The 27,192-nt window shown below is 37.6% G+C and overlaps 1 protein-coding gene across 1 annotated transcript; it reads left to right on the top strand.

Moving 5' to 3' along the window:
• Window positions 1-867: 867 nt before the first annotated feature.
• On the top strand, window positions 868-26,574 carry LOC112526553 (ADP-ribosylation factor GTPase-activating protein AGD12-like). The gene is made up of 9 exons (XM_025136884.1): window positions 868-998; window positions 1,407-1,477; window positions 6,650-6,731; window positions 21,684-21,759; window positions 22,429-22,592; window positions 23,508-23,628; window positions 23,725-23,841; window positions 25,921-26,016; window positions 26,114-26,574. Exons 2-9 carry the CDS (start codon window positions 1,468-1,470, stop codon window positions 26,396-26,398), a joined length of 951 nt encoding a protein of 316 aa, XP_024992652.1. The 5' UTR covers window positions 868-998; window positions 1,407-1,467; the 3' UTR covers window positions 26,399-26,574.
• Window positions 26,575-27,192: the final 618 nt, after the last annotated feature.

Genomic DNA, 27,192 nt, shown 5'->3' with positions numbered 1-27,192 from the left:
TGCTAAGTATTTAGAAAATAATACATACCTTGGATGAATGAAGGAAAGAAGGTTGAAATTTGATATTCTAATGATATAATAGTTGAAGAAGGATGAATGGAAAGTGAATAATCAAACAAATTTATAAMACAAAAAAGTAACTGATTGGCAACTCATTTATTCACTTTTTTTGAGTTTTCATAAATAGTGACGATGTTTAGGAATCAAAATCAATTGTATGACAATTGTACATGTTCAGGAATCAATTCCTCTTTTCATTTTTTTTTAGTTTTCATAAATAGTGACAATGTTCAGGAATCAGATAAAAATATACAAATTTTAACATAACCTGATAAAAATATACAAATTTTAACATAACAATTGTATAAATTTTTAATTTAATTATATAACCTGATAAAAATATACAAATTTTAACATATTAAATGTTGATATTAATTAATCTGAAGGTATAYAAGAGATCTATTTAATTATATAAATTGATAATAATACGTAAATTACGTAAATTTTAAAATAATACGTAAATTTTAATATATATATTTTAATTAAATAAATTAATACATAATATATAATAAGGGTTAAATATAAAATTTTACAAAATAAAGGATATAAATAAAAATGAAAATGTAAGTTAGAGGGTAAAAATTGTAAATTTACAAAATTAGATTTTTTAAAATTAGTGGGTCTCACACAAACAACCCTATTTCTATCAATAAAACTAAAACTACCCTATTTCTACAAATCCTTTTCAAAACTACCCTATTTTTGCAAAAAAACTCATGTGCCAACAACCAAACATGTAATTCGCTCTATGTCTTATTAAAATAAGAAACATTACGTATTTATAGTTATACAAAAACAAGTTATGAAATGCAGAAACACCATCATTTTACAATCAACCCTCGGTCACAAACATCCACGTCCTCATCGTTCTCGTCAGGAGCTTGCTTTCTTCCACCCCTTTTATCTCTCCCTCCCTCCATGCAACGTCTATTAAACAGGTAATTGAAACTTCAACCATTATCTTTCGGATCTGTCGATCGTTTTACATACTATTTGATGGATGTTCATCACAATTTCGTTTGCGGTTTCTTTGGCCTTAAATTGGTTACAATTCGATTCTTTTCGATGATCCATACCCATCATCCGTGATTGCCCTAAAACCGTTCTATTTTGACGTTTTTAATTTCAATTTCCAATGATTGGAAATACGTTTCATCGAATAAGTTTGAATTGATCAAGTTTGTATTTTCATATTGATGCAAAGAAGAAAAAGGTTGAATTTGAATGTGTAATGCTTAGGCTCTAAAAATGAAATGGGGAATTTATTTCTTGTCTGGGTTAATGAACACTGAAACTTAATTCAATTTCATTGTTTTTTGTTGTTTTTTTCTTGAATTTTCATTTAGCAAAGAGCCGTCTATTTTGAGTGAAAGTTCTAGTTGATGATTGTGGCCTGCAGGCAGACCAATGAGTTCTGGTACGATCATACTCTGTTCAAATTCTTTTATCATCTTATATGCATAACATATACTATATGTACTATGTCTGCAATTTTTCATCCTGAATTATCTGCCAAGGTTATGTAATTTTTACTGGTTGCATGGTTAGTGACATAACAGATTCAATGGGAAAGAATCAAATGTTACTTAGGGATCACCCGTTTTCTTTTGCCAATTGAATTTCTCTTTAGCTTTCTTTCTTTTTTCTATTTGTCTTAGTTATGCAGGCAAAGGGAAATTGTGCTCCAACAACAGCATTACATAGAATGCCTGGTTTTTGACCTCTTGGGTTTCCCGGTTCCCACCGCGGCGCAATTGTTCATCCATCATGGTCTATACCATTTTAGTTTATAGTTCTGCTTACAAAATGTTATGGCCATCACTCCATGATATATAACATCAAAAGTTTTCTATCCAAAAGAGATAGAAAGAGTAAGGCCTTAAGTCATTTCACTTGAACAAGGAATAGACCATTCTCTTGTATAATTGTGTGGAAAAAATATATTGAGAGGCTTTCTATAGAATTGGTGTCATAATGTATTGTTTTGCAGCACCAAGCTTAGAACACATACCACTTGTAGTAGCTTAGATATCAATGTTTTGATGCTAATGGCAACGTCAAATGCTCAAAAGCTATTAGGTTTTTTCTTGTTAAAAAGAAAGATGGTTCAACAAGATTTTTCACTCTTTTGGAGAAAAGGAACCTCTTGTTTCACTTTTCATACCCCGTCTCACAGACCCAATAATGATTATTTTTCAGATGACGCTAGGCACATCGTGGCATTAATTATTAAATATTTAGAGGCATATATCTTATGTTGGTTCCCAATCTCATATCAATAGTGTTGGCATGCAGAGTGAGATGTTCTTTACTCTAAGGGCAATATAGGATGTACCCCCCTCCTCCAGGTCTTTTCATACACTCCATATGTACCATTTTACAAAGTCCTCTTTAGTCTTTAACCTTATAATCCTAATGGACCCTTATATTATTTTCAACAACCTTATATTCTAGACCCTCCTTGTATCATGTGACGTGACAAAATGTTGCTGGTAGGTTGATCTTATAGACCTTACTAAAGTTTAGGGTGGGAATCATGCTGAAAGTGAGAGGATTTAAGCTACTTGAAATCCTTTGTAACAGTGTCCTAAACTGGCATGCCGAAGGGTTGTGGTTATCAATGTTAATTTTACACTCAATTTTTTCTATTTTTATTTTTTTGTTGTTTATAACCTCTAGGGACAAATGTAGATATATGCAAAACAATAAGAAATTTTTTATCTTGGACTAGGTTGGGTGAACTTAAAAGTGAAATTCATAGTAATAATAAGGTTGGAATGACAAAAGCAACAACGTCAACGCCCATCATGATTCTTGGACGTGAATGACGTATGCACATTAACTTCTAAAGCCAACTGATGAGATTAACTTGAATTTGCAAAGAAATTGGTAAGGAAACGTATGATTATATGGAATGGTTATTAACTTCCGAGTGGTTGATTCTCTCCTAGAAATTGTTTCTATAGAAAAGTCATAATCGTCCTATGAACACCGACCTCTCATTTATGCCCCCTACCGCCTCTATACGCTCTTCTACTAACTTCTCAACTAAACACCACAATGCCCAACGACCTGCCACCCCACATAATTACCCTTAATCCTTCTTTCTTCTAGAATATGTAAACGGAATGGGAGCCTAACAATACCCCCTCCGAACACATTCACCTTGTCCTCAAGATGATCGTCAGGAAATTGAACATTAAGCACGTCAAAATCCTCCCAAGAGGCTTCAAACAGTGGTAAATGGCACCACTTAATCAAAACTTCAACAGTTCCTGCATTGTTCTTCCGCTTTGTAAAACCACTTTTGGTTTATCGACTAATTTGAGGTCTTCAGTCAACTGAGGTGGAAATGATCATCCAATAAGAAGGGTTTCAATTTTTTCAAATGATGTCGGGTGAAATGCACTATCCAATAATCTCTGCAATTGGGAAATATGAAAAACGGAATGGATTTTAGTGTTTGGTTGTAAATTCAAGCGATACACCACCTTCCCAACACGTTCCAGCACCTCAAAAGGCCCGTAAAATTGGGCGGAAAGCTTTTCGTTCCTCTGTCCTCTTAATGATCTTTGTTGATAAGGCCTTAGTTGGAGGAACACCTTATCCCCCACTTCAAATCAGTCATCCTTGCTATGTGTATCCGCTTGTAGTTTCATCTTTTGCTGAGCACGAATCAAATGCGTTCTTAATTCATCCAACATGTTATCTCTTTCCAACAGCATCTCTTCCATTGATTGGACAACAACTGTTCCTGCTATATACTTCAAAATGCTTGGAGTTTCCCTTCCATATAGAGCCTTAAAGGGAGAACAATTTAGTGAACTATGAAACGTCATGTTATACCAATACTCAGACCATCCCAGCCACTTCTTCCGGTGGTTGGTTTCTTCGAGACAAAGCAACGTAAATATTGCTATAAACAACGATTCACAACTTCAAATTGCCCATTCGATTGAGGATGATAGGCTGTAGACAAAGATAGCTTCGTTCCTTGCAACTTGAAAAACTCCTTCCGCAAAAGGCTCAAAAAGACTATCCCTGCCTGTAATTATCGATTGAGGTATCCCATGTAGGCGTACAACTTCTTTGATAAACATTGCTGCTACTTGTTGTGCATGTTTTAAAGGCATAAAATGAGCACATTTACTCAACCTATCTATTGTCACCAGAATGGTATCCATCCTTTCAGACTTCGGCAAACCCTCTACAAAATTTACGATGACTTCATCCCATACCCTCATTGGTAAGGCAATTGGTTGCAATAATCCTACCGGTGACCCTCCTAAAATCTAGTTCTTTTGACAGACGGTGCAACTTCTCATAAACTCCTTGATGTCCTTCCTGATTCCAATCCAAAACAATTCTGCTCACTCTTTGAAACGTACGTTCTTCCCCCAAATGCTCTCCCAATGATGAACCATGGAACTCTTCTAAAGTCATTGGCATCAGGGACGAAGTTTGAGACAGAACCAGCCGGTTTTTATAGCACCACAACTATTAGCACACTGAAAAACCCTTGTTCTCTATTGTGCCTGATAGCAGATCATCTTTAATTTTTCCCAACAATACATCCTTTCTTACTTCTTTCTTAATGATCTCCCACCGTCTCCATTGAGGTCCTCCCATCACAGACATCATAGAACACTCCAAATCCCTACGTGACAGCGCATTTGCAGCCCTATTTATCACCCCCGACTTGTATACAATGCCAAATTCATAACCAAGAAACTTGATAACCCATTTATGATATTATGGTTCAATAACTCGTTCTAACAAAAACTTAAAACTTTATTGATACGATAAATTTCCTCCCTAACAAGTACGGATGCCACTTCAAGATTGTAAACACAATTGCCATTAATTGTTTACATAAATGGACTTTTGCCGAGCTCCTGTGCCCAAAACTTGGCTGTGGGGCGCTATTGGACGCTCGTTTTGCTCTAGCACTGCCCCCAATCTTCCACCTGAAGCATCCATTTCTATCACAAACGTCTTCGTGAAATCAGGCAATGCTAGCTCCGGTGCCGACATTAAAGTTCTCTTCAAAACTTCAAAGGTGGCTGTTGCTTCTTCACCTCGTCCAAATTTCTGTCTTTTAAGTAGATCTGTCAAGGGTCTCGTAATCTCTCCATGCCCCGCAATGAACTTTCTCTAATATTTGGTCAGTCCCAAAAATCCCTGTAATTGCGTAATAGTTCGTGGTTATGGCAATTGCAGCATCGCTTCGACTTTGGAATAATCCATTGCTACTCCCATGTGTGAAATAACATGGCACAAGTACCCAATCTCCGTTCTTCCAAACTCACATTTATTTTTATTTGCATACACTTAGTGGTGTATCAGCTGTTGAAGAACCACCCTTAAATGCCCACAATGTTCCTCCACTGACTTGCTATACGCTAGTATATCATCAAAGAATACTAGTACAAATTTCCTCAAATATGGCTTTAACACTTCATTCATCAAAGATTGAAAAGTAGACGGGGCATTCGTAAGTCCGAAGGGCATTACTAGAAACTTGGGTCCCTTATGAGTCCGAAATGCCGTTTTTGTGAACATCTTCTTTACGCATTCTAATTTGAAGATGCCCAACTTTGAAATCCAACTTGGAAATCGTATGATTGTATTGAATGGTTATCAAATTTTGAGAGGTTGATTCTCTCCTGGAAATTGTCTCTACAGAAAAGTGATAATCGTCCTATGAACACCGACCTCTCACTAATACCCCCTACCTCCCCTATACGTTCCTCCACTAACTTCTCAACTAAACACCAAAACGCCCAACAACGTGCCACCCCACTAATCAAAGTACCTCACTAATAAAGTCGAAAGACATGATTACCCTTAATCCTTCTTTCTTCTAGAATATGTAAACTGTATGGGAGCCTTAACACCAACTTCTTTCATATAGTCCTTGCAACATTACACTTCACTAACATTGCATTAACAAATAGCCTAGTCTCATCTTCAATAGTATACCTTAGATGGAGATGATACACCATGATATATCATCTTTATTGCATGCTTTCACACTCATTAGTTCAACCCAATAACAATAAGGAAAATATCTTTGTTGCTTGCTTTCACACTCATTAGTGAGTTCTTATGCATCTGTAATATTATGCACCTAATTGTAGGAATTATTTTACTAATCTAGAGCCCAACATATCACTTCTTGTGGTGCCCTATCATATGTCTCATCTGCATCAGTGAGCATGAGTGCATGCCATTTTTATGTCTCTTGGAACTCTTGTGAATTATCTAGTCAAGAAGATAACCTTAGTTCTTAATCTCTTTGTCGTATACCGGATTGATGTTTAGACGCCTTTGTCTTTAGCTCTTAACCTATGCTAACTAATTCACTCCAATATTTGATTATATGGCTTATAAGTGCTTGACCATTTGTTCCAATTTATTCTCTGTTTTGTCGATTTGGACCGACTCTCTATTATCACACTTCCTCTTGAAAATATTTATATAATCGTCTTGCATATGACTAATTAAATGCTTTTATGTAGCCGTTGGATTATGACAATTGTATTAATTGTTGGCATGATAGATTGAGGAACCCATCTCGATTATGCAGGTAAGAAAAAATTAAAAGATCTACTGCAGCAAAGTGATAATCGTACTTGTGCTGATTGCGGTGCGCCCGACCCTAAATGGGCGTAAGTTCTACCAACCTAAATTATATGGATGTTCTATCCTCAAGAATAAATTTTTATGCACATCGCCTTTCACTCATTGATGGCAATTTAAATTTATTTGTTTCAGAGCTTTTATGTCTATTTTTGCAACTAGTTACCCATCACTTATGCTTCTATTATAGTAACTTAGTAGATATGTTTTTTTGCATTTTATACGGTGTTGGAAAAGGCTTATGCCTAGTGCCTCTATGATGGATACTGAACACTGAGAATTACTTTTGGAACTTCAATGCATCTCCTTTCAACCATCATTTTGTTATACGGACAGTTGGAAATTTTTTGATAGCGATTACATAATCTTACATACCTATGGCATCAACCTAGTTGAATGATACTGCATAAACAACTACCTTATCCAAGTGACCAACATAGTTGCTACTAGTTTGCTTACTTTCTCAATGTTTATTTTCCGTGTTCCACCCGTATAGATCCCATTTGTTCATGAAGATATGATCCTCAGTGCATCACTACTACGTTAATATAGTTTACAACCATAGACGCTATGCTCATAAATTCTTGTGAACAGCTTAATGGTGTGCAAGCCTGTGAGTGTGCACTTATAACATTGTTCTATCCATGTCTTCATTTCAAAAAGATGAGGGGAAAAGTCAATAAGATGTCGGAGAAGCAAAATATATGAGATCACAAACGTAGATTGCTCGCGGCTAAGTATGAATTGAGACGAAAGCTTTATAAATTTGTAAAGATACCGATCGATCTAGTGATATGCGGGACAAACATCGTTAGAAGTTGTCCAAGTTGCGAAGAAATAGTTGTATTTCCACGGGTCACCTTATGTTTTCCATGTTACATTATAGTCGCTCTTCTTTATTGTGGTTGAGGCTACTCAACTATACCTTTTACGTCCTATTATAAAAAAATTAGTATCGGGAAGCTTGTAGAATCTTTGAAATAAAATAAGTATACGCTCTCTTTTAAAATCTTGCTTAATTCGATAATGTAACAGTTCTTACATTAATTGCACTGAAAGATAAAGATTATCATGTCCAAAGGATGATTAAACTATAGGATGAAAATAAACACAAAAAGAGATATTCGTGACCCTACTATCCAAGTTGGACAATGTAACATAAACATACCCAACTTGTCATAGATAAGATCATTATTTGATCCTCCAAGTAGCTTTCTTAAATTATCCCCAACTTGATGTGTTGCATATAGCAATACTTGCATGATATACGAAGGTTCATGTACTGATTATTTTGTTGGAACCATAATGGCAGTCAACTTCAATATGCTAAGTGCGTTTTGTAAGTCGACTTTAATATGCTTAGTATGTCTCTGAAAGAATTGTTCGTTAGAAATGGTGCATGATAGACTCGTTGGCGCAATATATTTTCTTTTACCCCGTTCCTGTTCAACCCTGTACCTATGCTGTTAATCGTGCCGCTATAGCAGTGGTATCGCGGTTCGCGGTGGCAAGATGAGTCGTGGTGGTCAAATTGCAGCCTCAAATCGCGTTGCCGTAAAAATAAGCTCTAATTGTTGCTATTTGACAACAATTTCTAGGTGGTATAGCAGTGATGAAAAAACCGCGATTTGCATGAGGGTTTTTGGGCTTATAGTCGTTGGGCTTATTCAATGTTCGTTTTTTTGTAGGTTTTTGGGCTTATTTTGCAGGCTTTAGTTATTTAGTATTTTAGTTTAGGCCAAATTAGGTTATGAATCATCAATCAACGTGTTCCAGATCATAAGCCTCGCCAATAGGTGTTCCTCTTGTCCTCTACTCTGCAATCGACACAATTCGAGTTACAAACTCATTTTTCCCATTTTGTTTGTGTGATACTTACTTGTTTAAGTTGATTTTTTGATGTTGAAACTATATTTTTAATGAATATATATGATTATGCTAAGTTATTATGCATACATATACATTATATAATTCTAATAATTATATGAAMCGCTATTTTTGGACCACTATGCCACTGCTTTGCCATTGTGATAACCGCTATTTCAAATCACAGTACTAACCGCGATTCGTATTTTGACCGTTGTAACAGCATAGCCCTGTACCGCGATTCGTATTATGCATACATATACATTATATAATTCTAATAATTATATGAARCGCTATTTTTGGACCACTATGCCACTGCTTTGCCATTGTGATAACCGCTATTTCAAATCACAGTACTAACCGCGATTCGTATTTTGACCGTTGTAACAGCATAGCCCTGTACCTCAGACTTAGGTTGTCTCAACCATTGCTTGGTATTTTGACTCGACACTAGATATGCGAACCCTATCATTCTTTTTAGTCTTCCTTGATATAAGATCTCCTTCAAAGCAAATGACAATACCTAGGATTCACTGATTATAAGAATCGTTGCTTGGTATTTTGATCTGACACTATACAAAGAAACGTCTTGTTTTTTAGTCTTATGTGATACAAATAGATTTATATGGATCACTTTTTGGATACCTCAATATGTGTAAAACTACATTATGCTATTTTTGTAAAACTAGATTTATATGGATCACCTTTTGAGAGCTTTTTTGTTCTTTGTGACTCTGAGATAGTTAAGTTTCCCAACTAGTCTCACTTTTACTATTATGGAGCTTCCCGTCTTCCGAGTAAAATAAGTTTCCCAACTAGTCTCACCTATACTATTATGGAGCTTCCCATCTTCCGGGTAAAACTTAGTGTTCAGAATCATAGGTGAGTTTACAACATCGGCTAAAGTGCCAAGAACGTTGTTTGTTTGACACAAAAATGTTCCTTTTTCGTAATCTCACCACCTTAAGTTAGCGTTTGGTATGCAGACATGATTCGACTGGACTGGACAGGACAGGACAAGTTGTATGCCTGGTGTTTGGTACGACTAAGGCTGGATAGGACAAGACCAGACAAGTTGCCGCTAAAAATTGTTCGATGATTTTATATTATATAATAGTTATAAATGACACAAATCAGGTAAATATTTAAATAATTTAATTTATAAACATTTTTGCACAATTTTCATATACCTAAATATATAAATATATAGTAGTACCAAATTTAGATGGACCATCTGATATATTGACACAAGCTCGAAAAAAGATGGTTCGTACAAAGGAAAAACTATGTTTTATTCGGTTTGGAAGATCTTTATGAACTGGCAGAGGCGCGGTGGAGGTTGTTGTAGCAACAATGGTGGTGGGGTAGAGGCGGTGGTGACCGGTGGACGATGATGAATGTGGAGGATGTGATAATGGTGAGCAATGGTGGTAGTGGGTCAACAGTGGTGGAGGAGGTAGTTGTGGCTGATGTCGTGGATGTAGATGTGTTGGTATGCAGTGGTAACAGTAGCCGATGGTGGTGGTGGCGAACAACAGTGACTATGGAGGATGTAAAGATCATGGCAAAGAGGCATAGTGGAGGTTGTTGTAGCGACAATGGTAGTTGAGGTAAAGGAGGTGGTGGCTAGTGGCCAACGGTGACTGTGGAGGATGTAAAAATAGCGGACAATGGTGGTGTTGAGATAAACTTGGTAATTTGTGTATTGTATATGTAAATCACGATTAGAATCAGGGATATATATAAGAGATACATTTACATTCTAGACTCTCTAATATAATTATATATATATATATATCACACTTAATTGTCTAATATTCCCCCGCAAGCTAAGGCCGGGGAGCGACCTGTAGCTTGGACCGTAATAGGAGAAACGTTGTGAAGGTAGTGGCTTGGTGAACACGTTTGCAATTTGATCATCTGTAGATATAAAATGAATTGAAAACTTCCGCTACGCAAGCATTTCTCGAACAAAGTGAAAGTTAACTTCTACATGCTTGGTACGGGCATAAAAGACAGGATTAGCTGAAAGATGCGTAACACCAAGATTATCACACCATAAGGTAGGAACCGACTTCACAGGAACCTGGAGTTCGGGCAGTAGTGTTTGGAGCCATGTGAGCTTAGCAACAGTATCGGCTAGAGCCTTGTATTCAGATTCTGTTGATGACCGAGAGATAGTCCTTTGTTTTCGTGCAGACCATGATACTAGGTTTGAACCAAGCTAGATAGCATATCCCCCAGTGGATCGACGGTCGCCGGGGAAACTGGCCGATCAGCATTGGAGAAGCCAGTCAGGGAGTTGTAAGCAGAATCAGTGTAGGCATGAAGGATTGTGCCTGAATCATGCATGATTCGTAAACCATAGTCAGCAGTGCCCTGCAAGTAACAAATAAAAGAATTCGTTTGACTGTCGTCCAATGATTTTCAGTGGTGGAGTGCATGAATTGGCAGACTTTGTTGACCGCGAAAGTAATATCCGGACGAGACAATGTCACATACTGAAGGTCATCCACAATTTGGCGGTACTTGGCCGGCTCAGCAAACGTAACACTATCTCCAAGAGCAAGATTAGCATAAGTGGTCATAGGAGATGAAGTCGGTTTAGCATTAGACAGGCTTCGCATTGCAAGAGTTTAAGGATGTATTTCCGTTGTGATAGAATCATATGATGATCCTGACCGGCTACTTCAATACCGAGAAAATAAGACACGCGGCCCATATCCTTAACAAGAAAGGATTGGCTAAGACGTTGTACCACTTTGTCAATAGCCTCCGAGTTGTTTCCTGTCAAAAGAATGTCATCAACATAGACTAGCATGTACAAAATGGTGCCCCTGTGGGAGTAAATAAACAAGGAAGGGTCCATTTTGGAGCCTTGAAAGCCAAGAGAATGAAGGAGCGTAGAAAGTCGATGAAACCACACTCTAGGGCCTGCTTTAATCCATATAAGGATTTGTGAAGTAGGCAAACATGATCGGGTTTGTTCGGGTAACGAATCCAGGTGGCTGTTGCAAATAAACTGTCTCTTTGAGATCACCATGTAGGAAGACATTTTGCACATCAAGTTGTCTTAGGGACCATTTCTGTGTTGCTGCCAGAGATAGAACAACATGTATGGTGGTCGATTAGACTAGTGACTAATGTCTCCTGATAATCAATGCTTGGTTGCTACCGAAACCCTTTGGCTACTAGTCGTGCCTTGTAACTTTTATTTCCCCTGTTTGGTACCTTATTAATTTGTATACCCACTTGCAATCAACTACGTTGGAATTTGGAACGCGTGGTACTAATGTCCAAGTACCATTCCGCATCAGCGCCGAATACTCGTCAGCCATGGCAGTATGCCACTGAGGGTACCTGCTAGCAATAGCAAAGGTGGTCGGTTCGGTGTCAAGGGAAGGATGATGGGTATGGTATGAGGAGGCATTGTAAGGTTTGGTTTGTTTGGGATTGGGGTGTAGGTTGGGTGGTGAGTATGGGTGGGTTGTTCGGTGGTAGAGGAGGGGGTTAGGGGTAGACTGAGGTGGTGGTTTGGTGACTTTGGAACGGTGGTGATAGGTGTGAATAAGGGGTGGTTGGACCGTGGGGTGGTCATTAGGAGGGGTGGTGGTAGGTGTTGTTTCTTGTGGGACAGATTGCAGAGTAGGTGCTGTTGAGGGTGTCGGTTTTGGTGGGAGGTCAGATTTGGGATAGGTGGAGACATAAGGATTTGGAGTGGTTGTAGGAGATGTTTGGAAAGGAAAGGAAAGGAAAGGATTGTTCATTAAATCGAATATGACGGGCCACGTAAAGATGATCAGACTATGGGTCGTAACACCGATAGCCATGATGAGCGGTGTTGTAACCAAGGAACACACAAGGTCTAGAGCGGAAGTCCATTTTGTGTTTATTGTATGGACGGAGATGAGGGTAGCATTAACATCCAAAAACCCGAAGAAAGGAAAAATCGGGTTTGTGCTTGAAACACATGTTCAAAGGGTGAGGTATTTGAGTTGGTTCTGGATGGCATTCGATTAATAAGATAGACTACAGTGTCAAAAGCAAAATGCCAAAACCGTTGTGGAACATGGGATTGAGCAAGTAAAGTAAGACCGGTTTCAACAACATGTCGATGTCGTCGTTCAACAAAGCCATTTTGTTCGCTTGTATGTGGACATGAGAGGCGATGGGTGATGCCGAGAGGAGAGAAGAATTGGGAGAGACTCCGAATCTCGCCTCCCCAGTCGGTTTGGACAGATTTCAGTTTGGTTTGAAAATGCCTTTCAACCATCGCAAGGAATTGTTTAAAAGTGGCATAAACATCAGACTTTAGTTTTAATGGAAAAATCCATATAAATCTGGAGTAATGGTCAACACATAGCAGAAAATAATTGTGACCATCAAAAGAAGGAACATGAGCGGGGCCCCATACATCACATAAAACTAAATCCAAAATGTGTGAACTCTTATAAGTAGATGGTAACAAATGAAGTTTAGACGATTTGCCAACAGAACATAAATCACAAGAAGTACTAGCACACTTATTTTGTAAAGGTAAATGATATTTAGACAATATGGACTTCAAAAGTTGTGGATGTGGATGTCCAAGTCTTTGGTGCCATGTGGTGGAAGAGGCACGTGCGGTAGAAAACGACATTTTCTGAACAGGTTGAGGCTGAGGATGACGGAAGGAGTAGAGACCACCATTACTTGGACTCGTGAGGAGGATAGTGTGTGTGAACTTGTCCTTCACAGCAAAGAAAGTAGAGTGAAATTCAAAGTACACATGGTTATTAAAACATAATTTTTGAACAGAATGTAAGTTTTGTTTTATGTCAGGTACGTGTAGTATGTCTTTAAGGGAAAAGGTTTTGTTTGGTGAATGAAGTTGTAAGGAACCAATGTGTAGAATAGGTAAACCCTTACCATTGCCAACGTGAAGGTTGCCCTCATCGTTGTAAGAGTTATCGAAGCTAGATAGGTCCGGTGCAACATGATGGGTAGAGCCGGTATCCGGAAGCCAAGTTTGTGATGGGTAATCTGTAAAGTTGGCAGAAGGTGGTTGTCTCGTCCTCATAGGAGCAGGGTCGCGATTGGGGCAATGAGACGGGATATGACCAATCCCACATCTGTTGCATGTGCCAAAAATAGTGTTTTGATTAGAAGCCCAACTAAATTGATTACGGTTACCTCCTCCTTGACTTCTACTGTTGTAATTTCCTCGTCCGCGTCTAGAATCACGTCCATGACCATGGTTATTCTCAGATCTGTTGGTGTAAAAGGCTTGTGCAGGTTGTGCATTAACAAGCTGAACTTGAAGACCAAGTTGTGACAGAAGCTGTTGAATAGCTTGAAGTTGATCCGGTTGAGAAGTAGACGAGGTGGCACCAGGAACCGCTAAGTTGCGGTTGTTCATGACAATCGTGAATGCTTGAGGCAGAGAGATGTCAGTTGCAGATTTCTTGATCATGTATTCATTGTCTGATAGTAGGCCATGAAGTTCTGCAAAGGCAGTTGGGAATTGGAGACCAAGGAGTGTTGACTTCAGCCCGTTGTATTCTTCTTTTATTCTTCTTTTAGACCCGAGATAACCAGCATCACCAAATCTTTTTCTTTCATTGGTTCGCCTATATTGGCGAGAGCATCAACATATTCCTGAGCCCTAGTCAGGTATGCGGAGGAGGTTTCAGCAGGCTTCATCTCTAGATTAAGAAGCTGAGTTTTTAGGGTGTATTCCTTAGATGATGTGAGGAGCGTAAGCACGTTCAAGAGACAACCAAAGATCAAGGGAGGTAAGTCCTTGAACGTGTTGGAACGACGCCTCAGAGATTGTAGAAATAATCAACATCCGTACGTGTGCATCATTGGAAACGCATGCTGTGAAGTTAGGATTCGGTTGTGGTGGCGGCACTGTGATGCCGTCGGCATCTTTTCTAGATGATGATGATGATGAGATAGTCATCACTGGACAAGGAATGGTGCCATCAACATAGCCGAACAAGTTGTTTGTAACAAGGAACGGTTGAACCATTGCCTTCCAATAGCCATAGTTGTTTGGTGATAAAGTGAAACCAAACTTGTGGGAGTTATGGGTGGTTTTCTCGGTTGGAGTGAAAGATGCAACAGTTGTCATTGGACAGAAGGTGCAACAGCCGTAGGGTAGAAGACAGGTGCGGTAGTTTTAGGGTTGCCTTGTGATGGCGGAGGGTGGTCGGCAGAAGGTGCGGCAGCCGTAGGATAGAAGACGGGTGCGGTAGCTTTAGGGTTGCCTTGTGATGGCAGAGGGTGGTCGGCAGCTGTAGGGCAGCAGCTGTAGGGTGTCTAGGGCCGGCTTTGATATCAAGATAAACTTGGTAATTTGTGTATTGTACATGTAAATCACGGTTACAATCAGGGATATATATATATATATACATATATATATATATAAAAGAGATACATTTACACTCTAGACCCTCTGATATAATTATATATATCACACTTAATTGTCTAATATGGTGGCTGCCGACAATGGTGGAGCAAGTAGTTTTGGCCGATGTCTTGATAGGTAGAGGTGGTGGTAGTGGTAGCCGATGGCGGTGGTGGTGGTTATGGTGTAGGTGGTGGCTGCGGCAATGAGCGGTAGTGACCGTTAAAATGAATATCATTTTAAGATTATATAAAATGAGGGTGGATTAGTAATATTTTAGTTTCTGTCTCATTCTTGTCCGATCTTGTTCCACCTATTTTGGTGGAACAAAAAGGCCTTTTTTTGTCCCACCCGGTCCTTGTCCGAAGGCTAGTGAACGGTTCTCTCCCCCACCCAGAAAGGGGGAGAGAGAGAGAACATAACAGAGAGTGCTTCTCGGGGAGGAGCACGAATCTCCCTATCCATGTTGTGCCAAACTTGGCACAGTGAGTTTTGTCCTGTCCTGTCCCATGCACCAAACACAGCCTTAATGTCTTGAAACCATGTTAGACATTGGTGTGAAATTTCTTTGGATGTTGAAAATTAGAGCATCAATTTGGTCTTAGTCATCTGCAATGTAACATTGTTATCAACATTACATACAAACTAAGCAATTTCCCTTATTTTTGAGAAGTACCAACCGATCATAAGAACTCTATTTCAATCCAAACCTCTCTAGTGCATGAGATAAACAAGAGAACTAGAGATCTAGAACCTTGGAGCTTTCTTGAGGCCTGAAGATATCCATAACCAATAGGTTTTTGCTGACTCCTCTTGAACAAACCTTAGAGGTTGGTCTATGAAAACCTTTTCCTCATTAACTATATTAGGAAATACATCTTTTTGATATAAATTGATATAAAGACCAACGATGAAATAACAAGGGGAGCAATATTCACCATTGGACTAAAGGTCTCGTCATAATCTAACATATGTTTGAGATCCTTTAACTATCAATCGAACCTTTAATTGAGCAAGTGTACCCTTCAGATTTGGTTGCATGTACACGTACTTGTAGCCTACGGGGTCCTTCCCCTTGAAAACATCAAGCGGATCTCGTGTTCGGTTATTTGCAGGGCAGGCAAACACTTTTTTGAAGGATTTAATATTTATATATGGCAAATACTCACTCACAATCATCTTTAGTGAGGTTTGAATCCTTGACCTCCTGAGAGGTTGAGCTCTACCAGTAACTCGAGTATTGCTAGTACAATGACTTTTTGGTCTGACAAACACTTCTTGCATATAGTTTTTTCACCCACGATGGCAAGGGCATCATAGACATCCTAAATTTCCAAGGTGTGTGAAAACCATCTATGGCTTAAGCGAAGCCATAACTGCTAGAAGGGAGGATAAAAAAAGAAAGATGTTTAGAATAGAATATCTCAACACATGCATTTGTATTTTTATTGGTTATGAAATCAATTGTAGTGGTGCCCATGTCAAAATCTAGGAGGTTTGAAGCATGAGGGTAAAAATGTTTGAAATAGGTTCTCAATTATCAAATTTTTGGTACATGTAACATGGAGTTGGGGACTGAAGTAGTGTGATATTTCCTCCTTTGACATACTTGAGGTGGAGTTTTTGGAGGGCATTGATAGTACCAATTTAGGAACTGCATCCAAGGTAAATTGTCATAGATATGAAGATTCTCAAGGACAGGTGTCGAAGTTAGATTACTAAGATGGTCTTCCCTTTCGTTGTGTCCTATTGTTTTTTCTTGGGCCTTTGTCTTTTCTTGTGGGTTGTTTGGTCTTTCTTGGCGTTCTTTCCACAGAATTTGGCCGCTTTGTTCTGTTTTGTAATTTTTGTTTCTCTTCCCAGTAATAAAATTATTGCCTTCCACAAAAAAGGATGGTTAAAGAAAAAGTTTGACTATGATAATTTTTAGCTCTAACATTTATCTCGTTATTTTCACCATATTAGTTTGTCGTCGTCTAAGTCATCAACAAAAAGAAATTTTTTCATGGTATGATAGCAAGGATTTGGTACAAACCATAGCCAAATCTGTATCTGCTACATAATTTAGAAAGAGAGGAAAAACCCCAACCACTGTCGTCACCATTACCTCAACTCCCCTTGTTGTAGCTGCTACCTCTCCTCACCATCGCAACCACCCTATCACATCAAATCCCTCACCTCTCGTGACCAATGTTACTAAGCCACAATTGCTGTAACCCCCCCTCCACCACATTTCTCTAGCCCCAGTCGCAACTAACCACCTCAGCAACATAATAAAATCTACAAAGGATTGGTCACTGATAGTGTCCAAGGAGTGATAAAAATCATTATCTCATAGATGACCTTGGTCACCAATGACTAAAGAGTGGGATGCCAATGATAATTGAGTTCTATTCAATGACATTTTATGTTTATAGAGTTGAATTGTGTATCCTTGTTGAAGCCCTGGGAGTTTCTGCCCATTATGTGTACTCTAAATGTGAACAAGGACACTTTTTAGTTTGAAACACATTTCAAGAAATTGTACAATAATCTATAGACATTTTTTCTCAATAGCACCGCTGTGGTTATATAACAACAGTGTAAGCATAAGCAACTGGCTCTCCTCACGTTTGTAGTTCTCTTTCCTAAGTATGCTTCATCGGTGCCTCATTGTTGTAAGCCATGTAGCCATCTCATTCCTACCTTCTACTATCACTTGTTGCAGTAAATGTATATTACACACGAATCATAGGATCTACCATCGACATTTCTGCTCTTGCTGCCTCAAAAGGACACCTCCTTATCTTCTGCATCTGTTTTAGATAAAAAGATCCACTGTCCTTGTACAAGGTTTTGGCTATGGGTAGTGGAATTATCCTAACCATGTAAAGAAGAACGTCTACCCCAGCCACCACTTATTTCCTACAGCCGAAGGGGCTCTATTATACAGGAGATGTCTGGAATTAAGAATCTATCATGAGAAAGGTTCCTTCCACTCTTAGTACTAGTTCAACATTATGAGGTATACTTACTATTTTTATTGCATACTTATCATCAACTTGGGTGTCTGATCTTAAAGCTTCTGGATGGTCATCCAAAGTTTTAAGGGCCTTTTTTCATTCCCTTCCTGTTGGACTCGCTCCAACTTGCTCATGCTTCTCAACATCCTAGTAAAAGGGTTGGTTCCCCCATATGACCTTAACATATGTTTTTGTGATCAACTTTTCCTTCTTGTTTTCTTCCAATTATCTAAACTACACATAATTTAAATTTTTTGTAACCTTTTTCCTAACCAACTATCATATTCAAGTGTTGGAGACAGTACAGATAAACATTTAGCAAAGACCTTTGGGGAATCTGTGAGATAAAAAGCATCAAGAATGCTCATTCTTGATCTAGACACCCTTCATTGTTTGTCCTTGAAAACTAAGATTCGTAGCTGTCTATTTTGGATTTCGACCATGAGAAGTCTTAGTTAGGAAAAAGTGCCCATTTGCTTATCCTCTTAGACTAGGTAGTCAACTCTATATTTCATTTAGTTCATTCCGATGTTAGGGGACCTTGTTCTAGAGTCTATTTGATGGTTTTTGAATAACCTTCCATTTTTTGTTGGATGAAAGAACCACTTAGGTTTGTTTATTGAAATCTAGAAGTGATTATTTAATATCTTTTTGTGACTTTCGTACTTATGCCAAAACTTAATTTTTGAGGTTTATATTTTACACCCTTGCATAATGAATGGAAGAATATTTTACCACTAAATATAATAAGTTTATTTATGGAATATTGCATGAATCCTCTTGTGCTTATACACCCTAGTAGAATGATATTGTTGAATGGTAGAACCATGTGCCTGATGTAGCTGCACAATTTTACTTTATACCAATGCTTTACATGGATTTCGGAGAGATGTTTGGTTGGAAATTTTTACTCCATTGTCAATTGGAAATTTTTGTTGTTTGTTGTATACCCATCTACCCAGTTGCTCTACGTCTTGCCAAACATGTTTGGCTGTGTGTTATGCCCCATGACATGCATCCATATGGAATCAAGCTAGATCCCATATTGTTTATAGCATCTTTGTACGGGTATTTGAACCCAAGTATTCAGGAGAAAATGGGGCCTTACATCTTGAAATTAATTTAGCAAGTATATGATAAAATCCATGGGCATTATGGTAATCTCATGTTCAAAAAGGCTATAGCTGTTATAATCCTAACTCCTAGAGGTACTTGAATTATGTAGATATTACCTTTCTTAGTTTTAGTTTCCCAACAATCTTCCCTTTCCCTGATTCTTTGATTCTTGTGAGCTATGTTGCTAGAGTGATCAAAATTTGAAATAGCGGTTAGGACTGTGATTTGAGATAACGGTTATCAAGATGGTATAGCAGTGCTATAGTGGTTCACAAATAGCAGTTCATGTAATAATTACGATTATATATAAATGTGTGTATGTAAACGTAACATATTATATATATTGAAGATGAACAGAAGAACGTGAATAGAAGAGATCACGAGCAAAAAATGTTGGAAGACGATGTTTTTGTTGTGAAGAGAAGATGTAGAAGACGATGTACAATGCTGGAATAGAAGAGATGAGAGAGGAATAGCGAGTTTACACATTGATATTTCAAAATTCAGCCCCCTAGCTCGTAATACCTTAATCAACTTCTCTAAACCCTTAAAAAGCCAACTGAAAGCCCAACCCCTAATTGTGGTTTTCACACTGCTATTGTGAATCAAAATCGCGGTGGTTAGCACCATTATTAGTGGAACAGCTATTTCCACTAGTACCACTGACCGCTATAGCACCACTATTTTCCGCTATAGCACAGCAATTAACAGCTTAACTTATGAGCCTTTGGAGTACTCTGAAAAACTAGCACCAAGTATTGGAGAACACAAGAATCTCTGGCTCCACCTTCTCCTCTTCTGAACCACCTATTAGACAATCTAATACACAACCTAAACATCCACCTACACCTCTTGTTGATCTTGTAGCACTACTGAACCACCTACTATATAGCCCGCAAACACAACCTCAGCACCTACCTACACCGCTTAGTGCCATTTTCACTGTCTAACCTATTGCCATTCAATATGTGTGTATATATACATTTATTTATGTCTATGTATTTTAAGTTACCAATCATGGGTGTATTGATAAATTTGGGATTGCATTGCCCAATCCGGAAATCCCCATAGGGTATTCAATTATTAAGCAAGTATGTACTAAATTTACTATCGGGGTGTATGTTCTTGGGTGACAAACCTGTAGACTCAGCTATGGTTCCAAATGGTAAGTTGTTACTATAAGCCAGAAAGGTTCTGACAGGTCTAGACCTCCTTTAATGGACTCTTACACGACTGGACCGTTCGTAGTGTGAGAGTATAGTCAGTGAAATCATGTATTCTCTTTACGCTCATTATTAGGATGCCATTATTTGGATTTGATGTATCTCAAGTCTTTTGAACTAAGCGGTTTTTTGTAGTTTGACGAGGGTCACTACAAACTTAGAGCCTGCAGTGAGTAGGGTTGTGGAAAGATCGCGGGGTTCTCATATCAAATTAGGTTGCATGTCGTTTTTCTTGTTGGTCCCTCATTGGATTCTATGTTTACGTACATGGCCAAATACAAGGCCTGAATGAGTGCCTTGTTTTGTTAGCATCAAAGGAAGAGCTTTTGGTGTCGTTGAAAACTGTTGCTTGAAGATAGTAGGTCAATGACAACCAAACCATGAGTAAATGGTAGTGAAGTGAAGACAGAGAAAAGGTAATTAGGATAAGAGATGAATGCTATAAAAACTTGTATAAATGGAGGAGCAATGAAAACACTGGGTTAAGAAGCCATTAAATCAAGTCTGAGGTCCATAGTTTCAACCACTTTGCATTGCACTTACAGTTGTTTGATAACAGACTGCCTGAAACCAAAAGGCATAATTCCGAAAAGAAACTGTCAATAAATGGGGCCAAACACTTGGTACATCACTAGAAACTAGGAAGGTTAAAAGTATGTTTATAAATTGGATAAGGGGATCATAGATATTAATAGAATTAAGGTTTGAAAAAGTGACATAGACTAGTTTGCAAAGCATAGCACTAGAAGGGAGCGTTGGATGACCTAACAACTCTTTTGAATGAAAATAGATTTTATATCACTAGGGACAGGGCACGCTAGAAAAGATAAAAATAAGTAGCACTGGTTGAGATAGAGTCACTTGGAACACTCTTAAGGACTTGGTTTTGATATAAGGGATGCCATATATGTCCAGAAAATCAAAGACTTGGTTCTTGTCATCATGTTCTCTTGGGGGATTCCAACTGAACTCTAGCCCACTCCAGCCAGTATATAAGAGTCATTGTTGATGTAACATCTTTTCAATGGATGATAAATGAATAGGACTTTCTGAAACACCCTAGAATTTTAAAGAGAATCTTCATTGCTCAACTCAAAGGATGAAAAACCTACAATAAATGTTGTAAGATCATGCTGTTTGAAAAGTGGATTTCATTTCCTGCAGAACATAGTTTTGACTTGTGTTCACTTCTTTTCAACAGACTGAGTACATAAATATGTTTCACAATGGATATATTACATGTAAAATGTGAAAGATGATGAAATTCATACAAGGATTTAGCTGAATCTATCTTTTCATTCGTGTGCTTATTGGTAAATAACTTTCCATTGATATACCTAATCCTTTATCGCAGTATAAAATCTTTTTGATTTTGAATCTCAGGTCACCCCCTCTTGGAGTGTTTGTATGCTTGAAATGCTGTGGCGTTCACAGAACTCTAGATCCAAGTATTTCAAAGGTAGGTGGTTTTTTGATACTCTCTCTAGAAATCCTCCCTTCCCCATGGATGTGCACATCCATCTACCAAAAATATTAAAGAAATTCATGGGCAAAATGACATTAGACTAGTGGTTACGAAAACAAAGTTTACATTTTGGTCCTCTGGTAACTTCTTAATCCCAGTATTGCATTTGTCATTGCAGTACAGATTTTGGAAGGAAAGGTCTTGGGGAAAAATTTAGAGGCTAAATCCCCTATAATTCTGATTTTTGAACCCAATTCACAAGTTTGAGACTAGTATTGGTGACATGTAGAAACATTGAACACCAATGGGTACTCGTAATCAATAGAGTGTGTCCAAATCCATTTTGCATATGACCTGCATACATGTTTTTAGTGAATTAAGCCGTTGGTCCATGTGTTATGCCTCCGTTTTGGTTTTGGACCTTTAAACACATTAAGTACAGTCCTTATTTTGTGTTTCACATAACATTTTTGGTCCCTTGAGTTAACCAAATTGAGATTTTTCCAATATTTTTTGCTCTTAATGATTTTGACTTGTTGATGGATCATAAAATGAATTGGTCGGATGTTTGGTCCTTTGAGTTAACTAAATTGAGATTTTTCAGGTATATTTTACTCTTAATGATTATGACCAGCTGATGGATTGTAAACTAAATTGGTACAGGTTTTATCCGTGACATTAGATGAATGGACTGATGAGGAAATTGATGCCATGGTTGAAGTTGGAGGAAATAGTTCTGCAAATTCAATCTATGAGGGTCATTTTCCTGAAGGAGTTACTAAGCCTGGGCCAGATGCTAGTCATGAGCAACGTGCAAAGTTTATCAGGTAACTTTGTATGCAAAGGCATCCAAATAATGCACTATAGTAGATATAGAGGTAGGTTCAAATGAGAACCTCAAATTCATTCAGAACCTGGGGAACCAGTTATACATGATGAATAACACTCAATAATGAAAATTATTCATGACGAATTCGTGATAATATTCATGAAGAAAATTATTCATAACCAAATACATGATATTAATGATAAAAATACATGATATTCATTAAACTATACATAACAAAAATGCAATATGATATTCATGATGAATAATATTCAGTGTTATGTTGGTTCCCCGGGTACTCAATGAATTTGAGGTTCCCAATGGAACCCACCCTCATAGTAATTTCCATAGCCCCCAACTGCGTTATGATATGATTGATTATGAAGGGAAAATTTGATGGGAATCAACAATTTTCTCTTTCATAACTGCCTTTAATGAAATATTGATCACCACGTACATTTTTGTCACATGATTTAATCCCCATTCTCTTGGACGCTTAGAGCATCTCCAACAAATTTTCTAAAATAGAGAAAACAGGGATTTTGAAGATTTTTTGCTCCAACAGATTCTCTAGAATATAAAAACAAGAGAGAAGATAAAAATCTCCGAACATGCTACAATTTAATGTTGAGGAATATTCTTTAATTGTTTGCCCAAAGCAAGTGTTGATTGTTTGAAAGTTCGTTTAAAAGTTGTTTGTTGGGGTATTAATTGCATTGGATATATTAATAATATAATTAATGTTGGAATCTCAAAATAGAGAAACTGCTAGAGTTGAATTTATTATTTTTAGAGATTTTGACTCTCTACTTTAGAAACACGATAGTTGGAGTAACTTAAACAGAATTTTTCATGTTAAAAATATGAACTTATGTGCCTGAAGATTTTGGTATATGGCTGTATATATGTCATTTAGGTCCAAATATGAGCTTCAAGACTTCCTGAAACCAAGTTTGAAGATCTCATCAACTAATGCTAAAAGGAACACAAGTGAAAGGGCTAATAGTTTACCAGCTACAAGTTCGATACAGATGCCTGTAAGTGCACAACACTTTTTTGAAGTTTATTAGAGATAAACGATATAATCAGCAGGACAAATTAATTTTGTTCAGCTGATCGGAAAATGATCACAGGAAGGAATGGAAGGAGCTATTGGAATGCTGAAGATCACTATACTTCAAGGTGCAAATCTTGCTGTCCGAGATATGCTATCAAGTGATCCTTATGTTGTTCTTACGCTAGGCGAGCAGGTCAGTCTCTTTGTATCTACTTCTGTTATCGGACCCCAGTAGCAACTTTACAGACAAGGGAAGTTCCACATTCCATACATTAGTAAATTATGATAATTGTTAACCACTCTCTGAAATACAAGTTTGCTAACTAAGGGGCAGTTTACCAACACAAAGTGGGTAAGCGCTTACCGGGTAAGAGTCACCACCCTCACTTACCGGATAAGAGTCACCACCCAGCAAAATGACAAAGTTAGGGACTGTTTACTAAACACTTATTGCCTCTTACCAGGTAAGAGATGTACTTTACCAATCATCTTACTGTGCCATATTGCTAACCAAGAATCTCACCCGCTAAGTGAAGGCGGTGCGCTTACTGGGTTAGAGACACTTATACTATGTTATTTTGAAGCCGAAAATCTTAGGGGCCGTTCACCAAACTTTTACCAGCAAGAGTCATGACCCTCACTTACCTTATTGGGTAACATTTTTGGCCATTAAAATGGATTGTTGGTAAGCGTCTCTTAACCGGTAAGCGCCAACCGGGTAAGTCTTCTCCCTCACTTATGGGGGTAAGATTCTCGATCCTTGCTATGCCTCTTACCGGGTAAGGTTCTTGGTCCTTGCCATGCTCACCCACAGTGGCGGTCCCAAGATTTATTTTGAGCGGGTGCACATTTAAAGTCGTAAAGTCGTGGTTGACGGAGGGAAGTCAATGCGATTTGACCCGGTTCAAAGTTAATCAACAATTTGGGGAATAAAATACATTCTTCCAAATGAGATCGACTTTGACATTTTGGCCAAAACGCAAGGCTATGTCTTTTTCCGGACATGTTTTTAGCCGAATTCTATCAAGGGACTTTTTCGGTTTTTCGGTTGATTTCGTAAAATTTTCTAATTTTAGAATTTGATTTGGTTGTCCTTATCTTTCTTTTTCTCTATTTATAATTTTGTTTCATTATGCATGTAAAACTTCTAGTATTAAATATGATGTTTTACAATTTAAAAATAACTAACCAAATTAAAATCAGTGCTAGGCTTTGAGCAAATGAAAATTGACTAGACAGATTTAGTGCAATTTAGATTTAGAACAAATGTACAATTTAGGACTAATCAATAATGAAATAAATTTAATTTAGAGCAACCCTATAATTTAGGATTAATAAGGCAAATCAATAATAAAATTAAAGCAATTTAGGACAAATAAGTAAACTGTAACAGATATATGTTTGAAAAATACGAATCAAAGGAAAGGATGAACGCTTCCTCATGGGTGGTGATTGAAGAACATAAGTGGGAACAAAGTAAGTTTTACTAAAAATTTCGGTTTGCTCCCTTCAGTATCAAAATATTTCAGAATACCCTTCTAGTTTTTAAAATTTCATAATATGAACCAGTTAAAAGAGAAAAAATTAAACTGTTACTACAAGTTAACCTCGAACCTGTGACCTCATGGAACCGCAACCTATATCTGATTTAACAACAACCATCTCGTGAACTTCGGATTCTTGTTATAAATTTGGTTTCCAATCATTTAAGGGCACCCTCATAACTAAGCGGGTGCACCCTTATCACGTCTCAATTTTTTTCTCTTGCAATAATCGAGTGAGCGGGTGCACGAGACCTGCCTCAACCCTTAATAGGTTCGCCCCTGCTCATCCAAGGTAAGTGACACCCGTAAGCGTTTGGCAAATCGTCCCTTAACCATAAAGATAAGTGCTGAGGGTGGTGACTCTTACCCGGTAAGCACTTATCTTTTGTATTGGTATACGGCCACTAAGAGTGTTGGTAAAAGACCATCATCTCTAACCGCGTAAGCATCTCTTACCCGGTAAGTTGCAATAATTATTTAGTTATCGGGTAAGCATGTCTAAAAGGTAATAAGTGTTTATTTACCTGTAAGGGGCAACAAGTGTTTAGTTACCCAGTAAGAGGCAGTAAATGCTCATCAGTAAACAATCCCTAACACTCTATGATACAACTTGGTATATAAACAGCTTGGGTTAGTTGCAAAATATAACCATGATGCTTTTTGTTTGTTTGTTTGCTCATGGTGTCTCTCTTCCTTTTCTGGCTGGAATTGGCTTTTACCGTTATTAGAAGGCTCAAACAACTGTACAAAAGAGCAACTTGAATCCAATTTGGAATGAGGAGCTAATTCTTTCCGTCCGTCAGGATTGTGGACCCGTTAAATTGGTAACTCGTAGCTCTTTGTCATTTTCTTTATTTGAATCCTGTCCCAAAATACTTAATTGATTCAAATGTCTTATCGGCTCCTTTCCTTTACGTGCAGCAAGTTTTCGATTACGACACGTTCTCTGCTGATGACATAATGGGGGAAGCGGAAATTGACATTCAGCCGATGCTGACGTCAGCATTGGCGTACGGAGAAGCTTCAATGTTCGGGGATATGCAGATAGGAAAATGGCTGAAATCACATGACAATGCACTGCTAGAAGATAGCACAGTAAATATAGTTGATGGGAAGATAAAACAAGAGGTATCACTTCAGCTGCAGAATGTAGAGTCTGGGATCATATATCTTGAAGTAGAGTGGATACCCCCTCCTCAAAAATAGGTGGTGTTTATGTTGTGTGTGTAGTATATATATATATATACACTAATTCTTTTCCTCATTTCCATCCCTCATCCCACATTCAAAATAAATGTTTTCAATTGTCAACCAAAATTAATTGAATGTTATTTCTTTGTCACCTTATTTTTTAATTCAAGTATCATGTAATTTTATCCTAAGTTTCTGTTTGGTTGAATTTAAATTTGACTATTTGATAAATTTTTTGAGTGACAAAACTATCATATGATTATTTTTAGGGACGTTCCAATCTTTTTGGAGGCCTTGCTACATCCAAAACTTTTGATTACATTGCATAAATGAGATGACAGATAATATATGTTAAGAATAAAAATGGGCTAAACCTAAAACGATTAACAATCTGAAACTAACCCTAAATCATTAATGATTTGAATCTAAAACCAAATAATTAATGGTTTGAACCTAAATAATTTCGGCTATAGTTTTACACATGTCGATAAAAAGACCCTAAACACATGTAAATTTGAGCCCCAAAATTTCGGGGGCTAATGTTTCAAATGTCACATTTAATATGCTAAGGGACGACCCTGATTATTTTAATGTATGAGTTATTTAAATGATCTTTTTATGTAAATTGTAATGATGTGAATTTAAAGAGTAAGTTATGGTTCTGGTTTATGTGTTTGTCTCTAGACTTTGTTTATATATGAGTTCTGTTTTGATTTTGGACTCTCATCATAACAGCCATTACGTTTGAGGCATTAATTGTCACATGTACCCTTCATATAAGGGTATTTTAGTCATTTTTATTATATCAA

The sequence above is a fragment of the Cynara cardunculus genome (assembly GCF_001531365.2).
Source record: "Cynara cardunculus var. scolymus isolate 2C chromosome LG 14, CcrdV1, whole genome shotgun sequence".
Taxonomy (NCBI): Eukaryota; Viridiplantae; Streptophyta; class Magnoliopsida; order Asterales; family Asteraceae; genus Cynara; species Cynara cardunculus.
This window is presented reverse-complemented; position numbering and strand designations above follow the sequence as displayed.

Coding starts and splice junctions, on each gene's coding strand:
- LOC112526553 (XM_025136884.1), top strand. Junction 23,629..23,724: donor CAAGTTCGATACAGATGCCT/GTAAGTGCACAA, acceptor AAATGATCACAG/GAAGGAATGGAAGGAGCTAT. Junction 26,017..26,113: donor ATTGTGGACCCGTTAAATTG/GTAACTCGTAGC, acceptor CTTTACGTGCAG/CAAGTTTTCGATTACGACAC.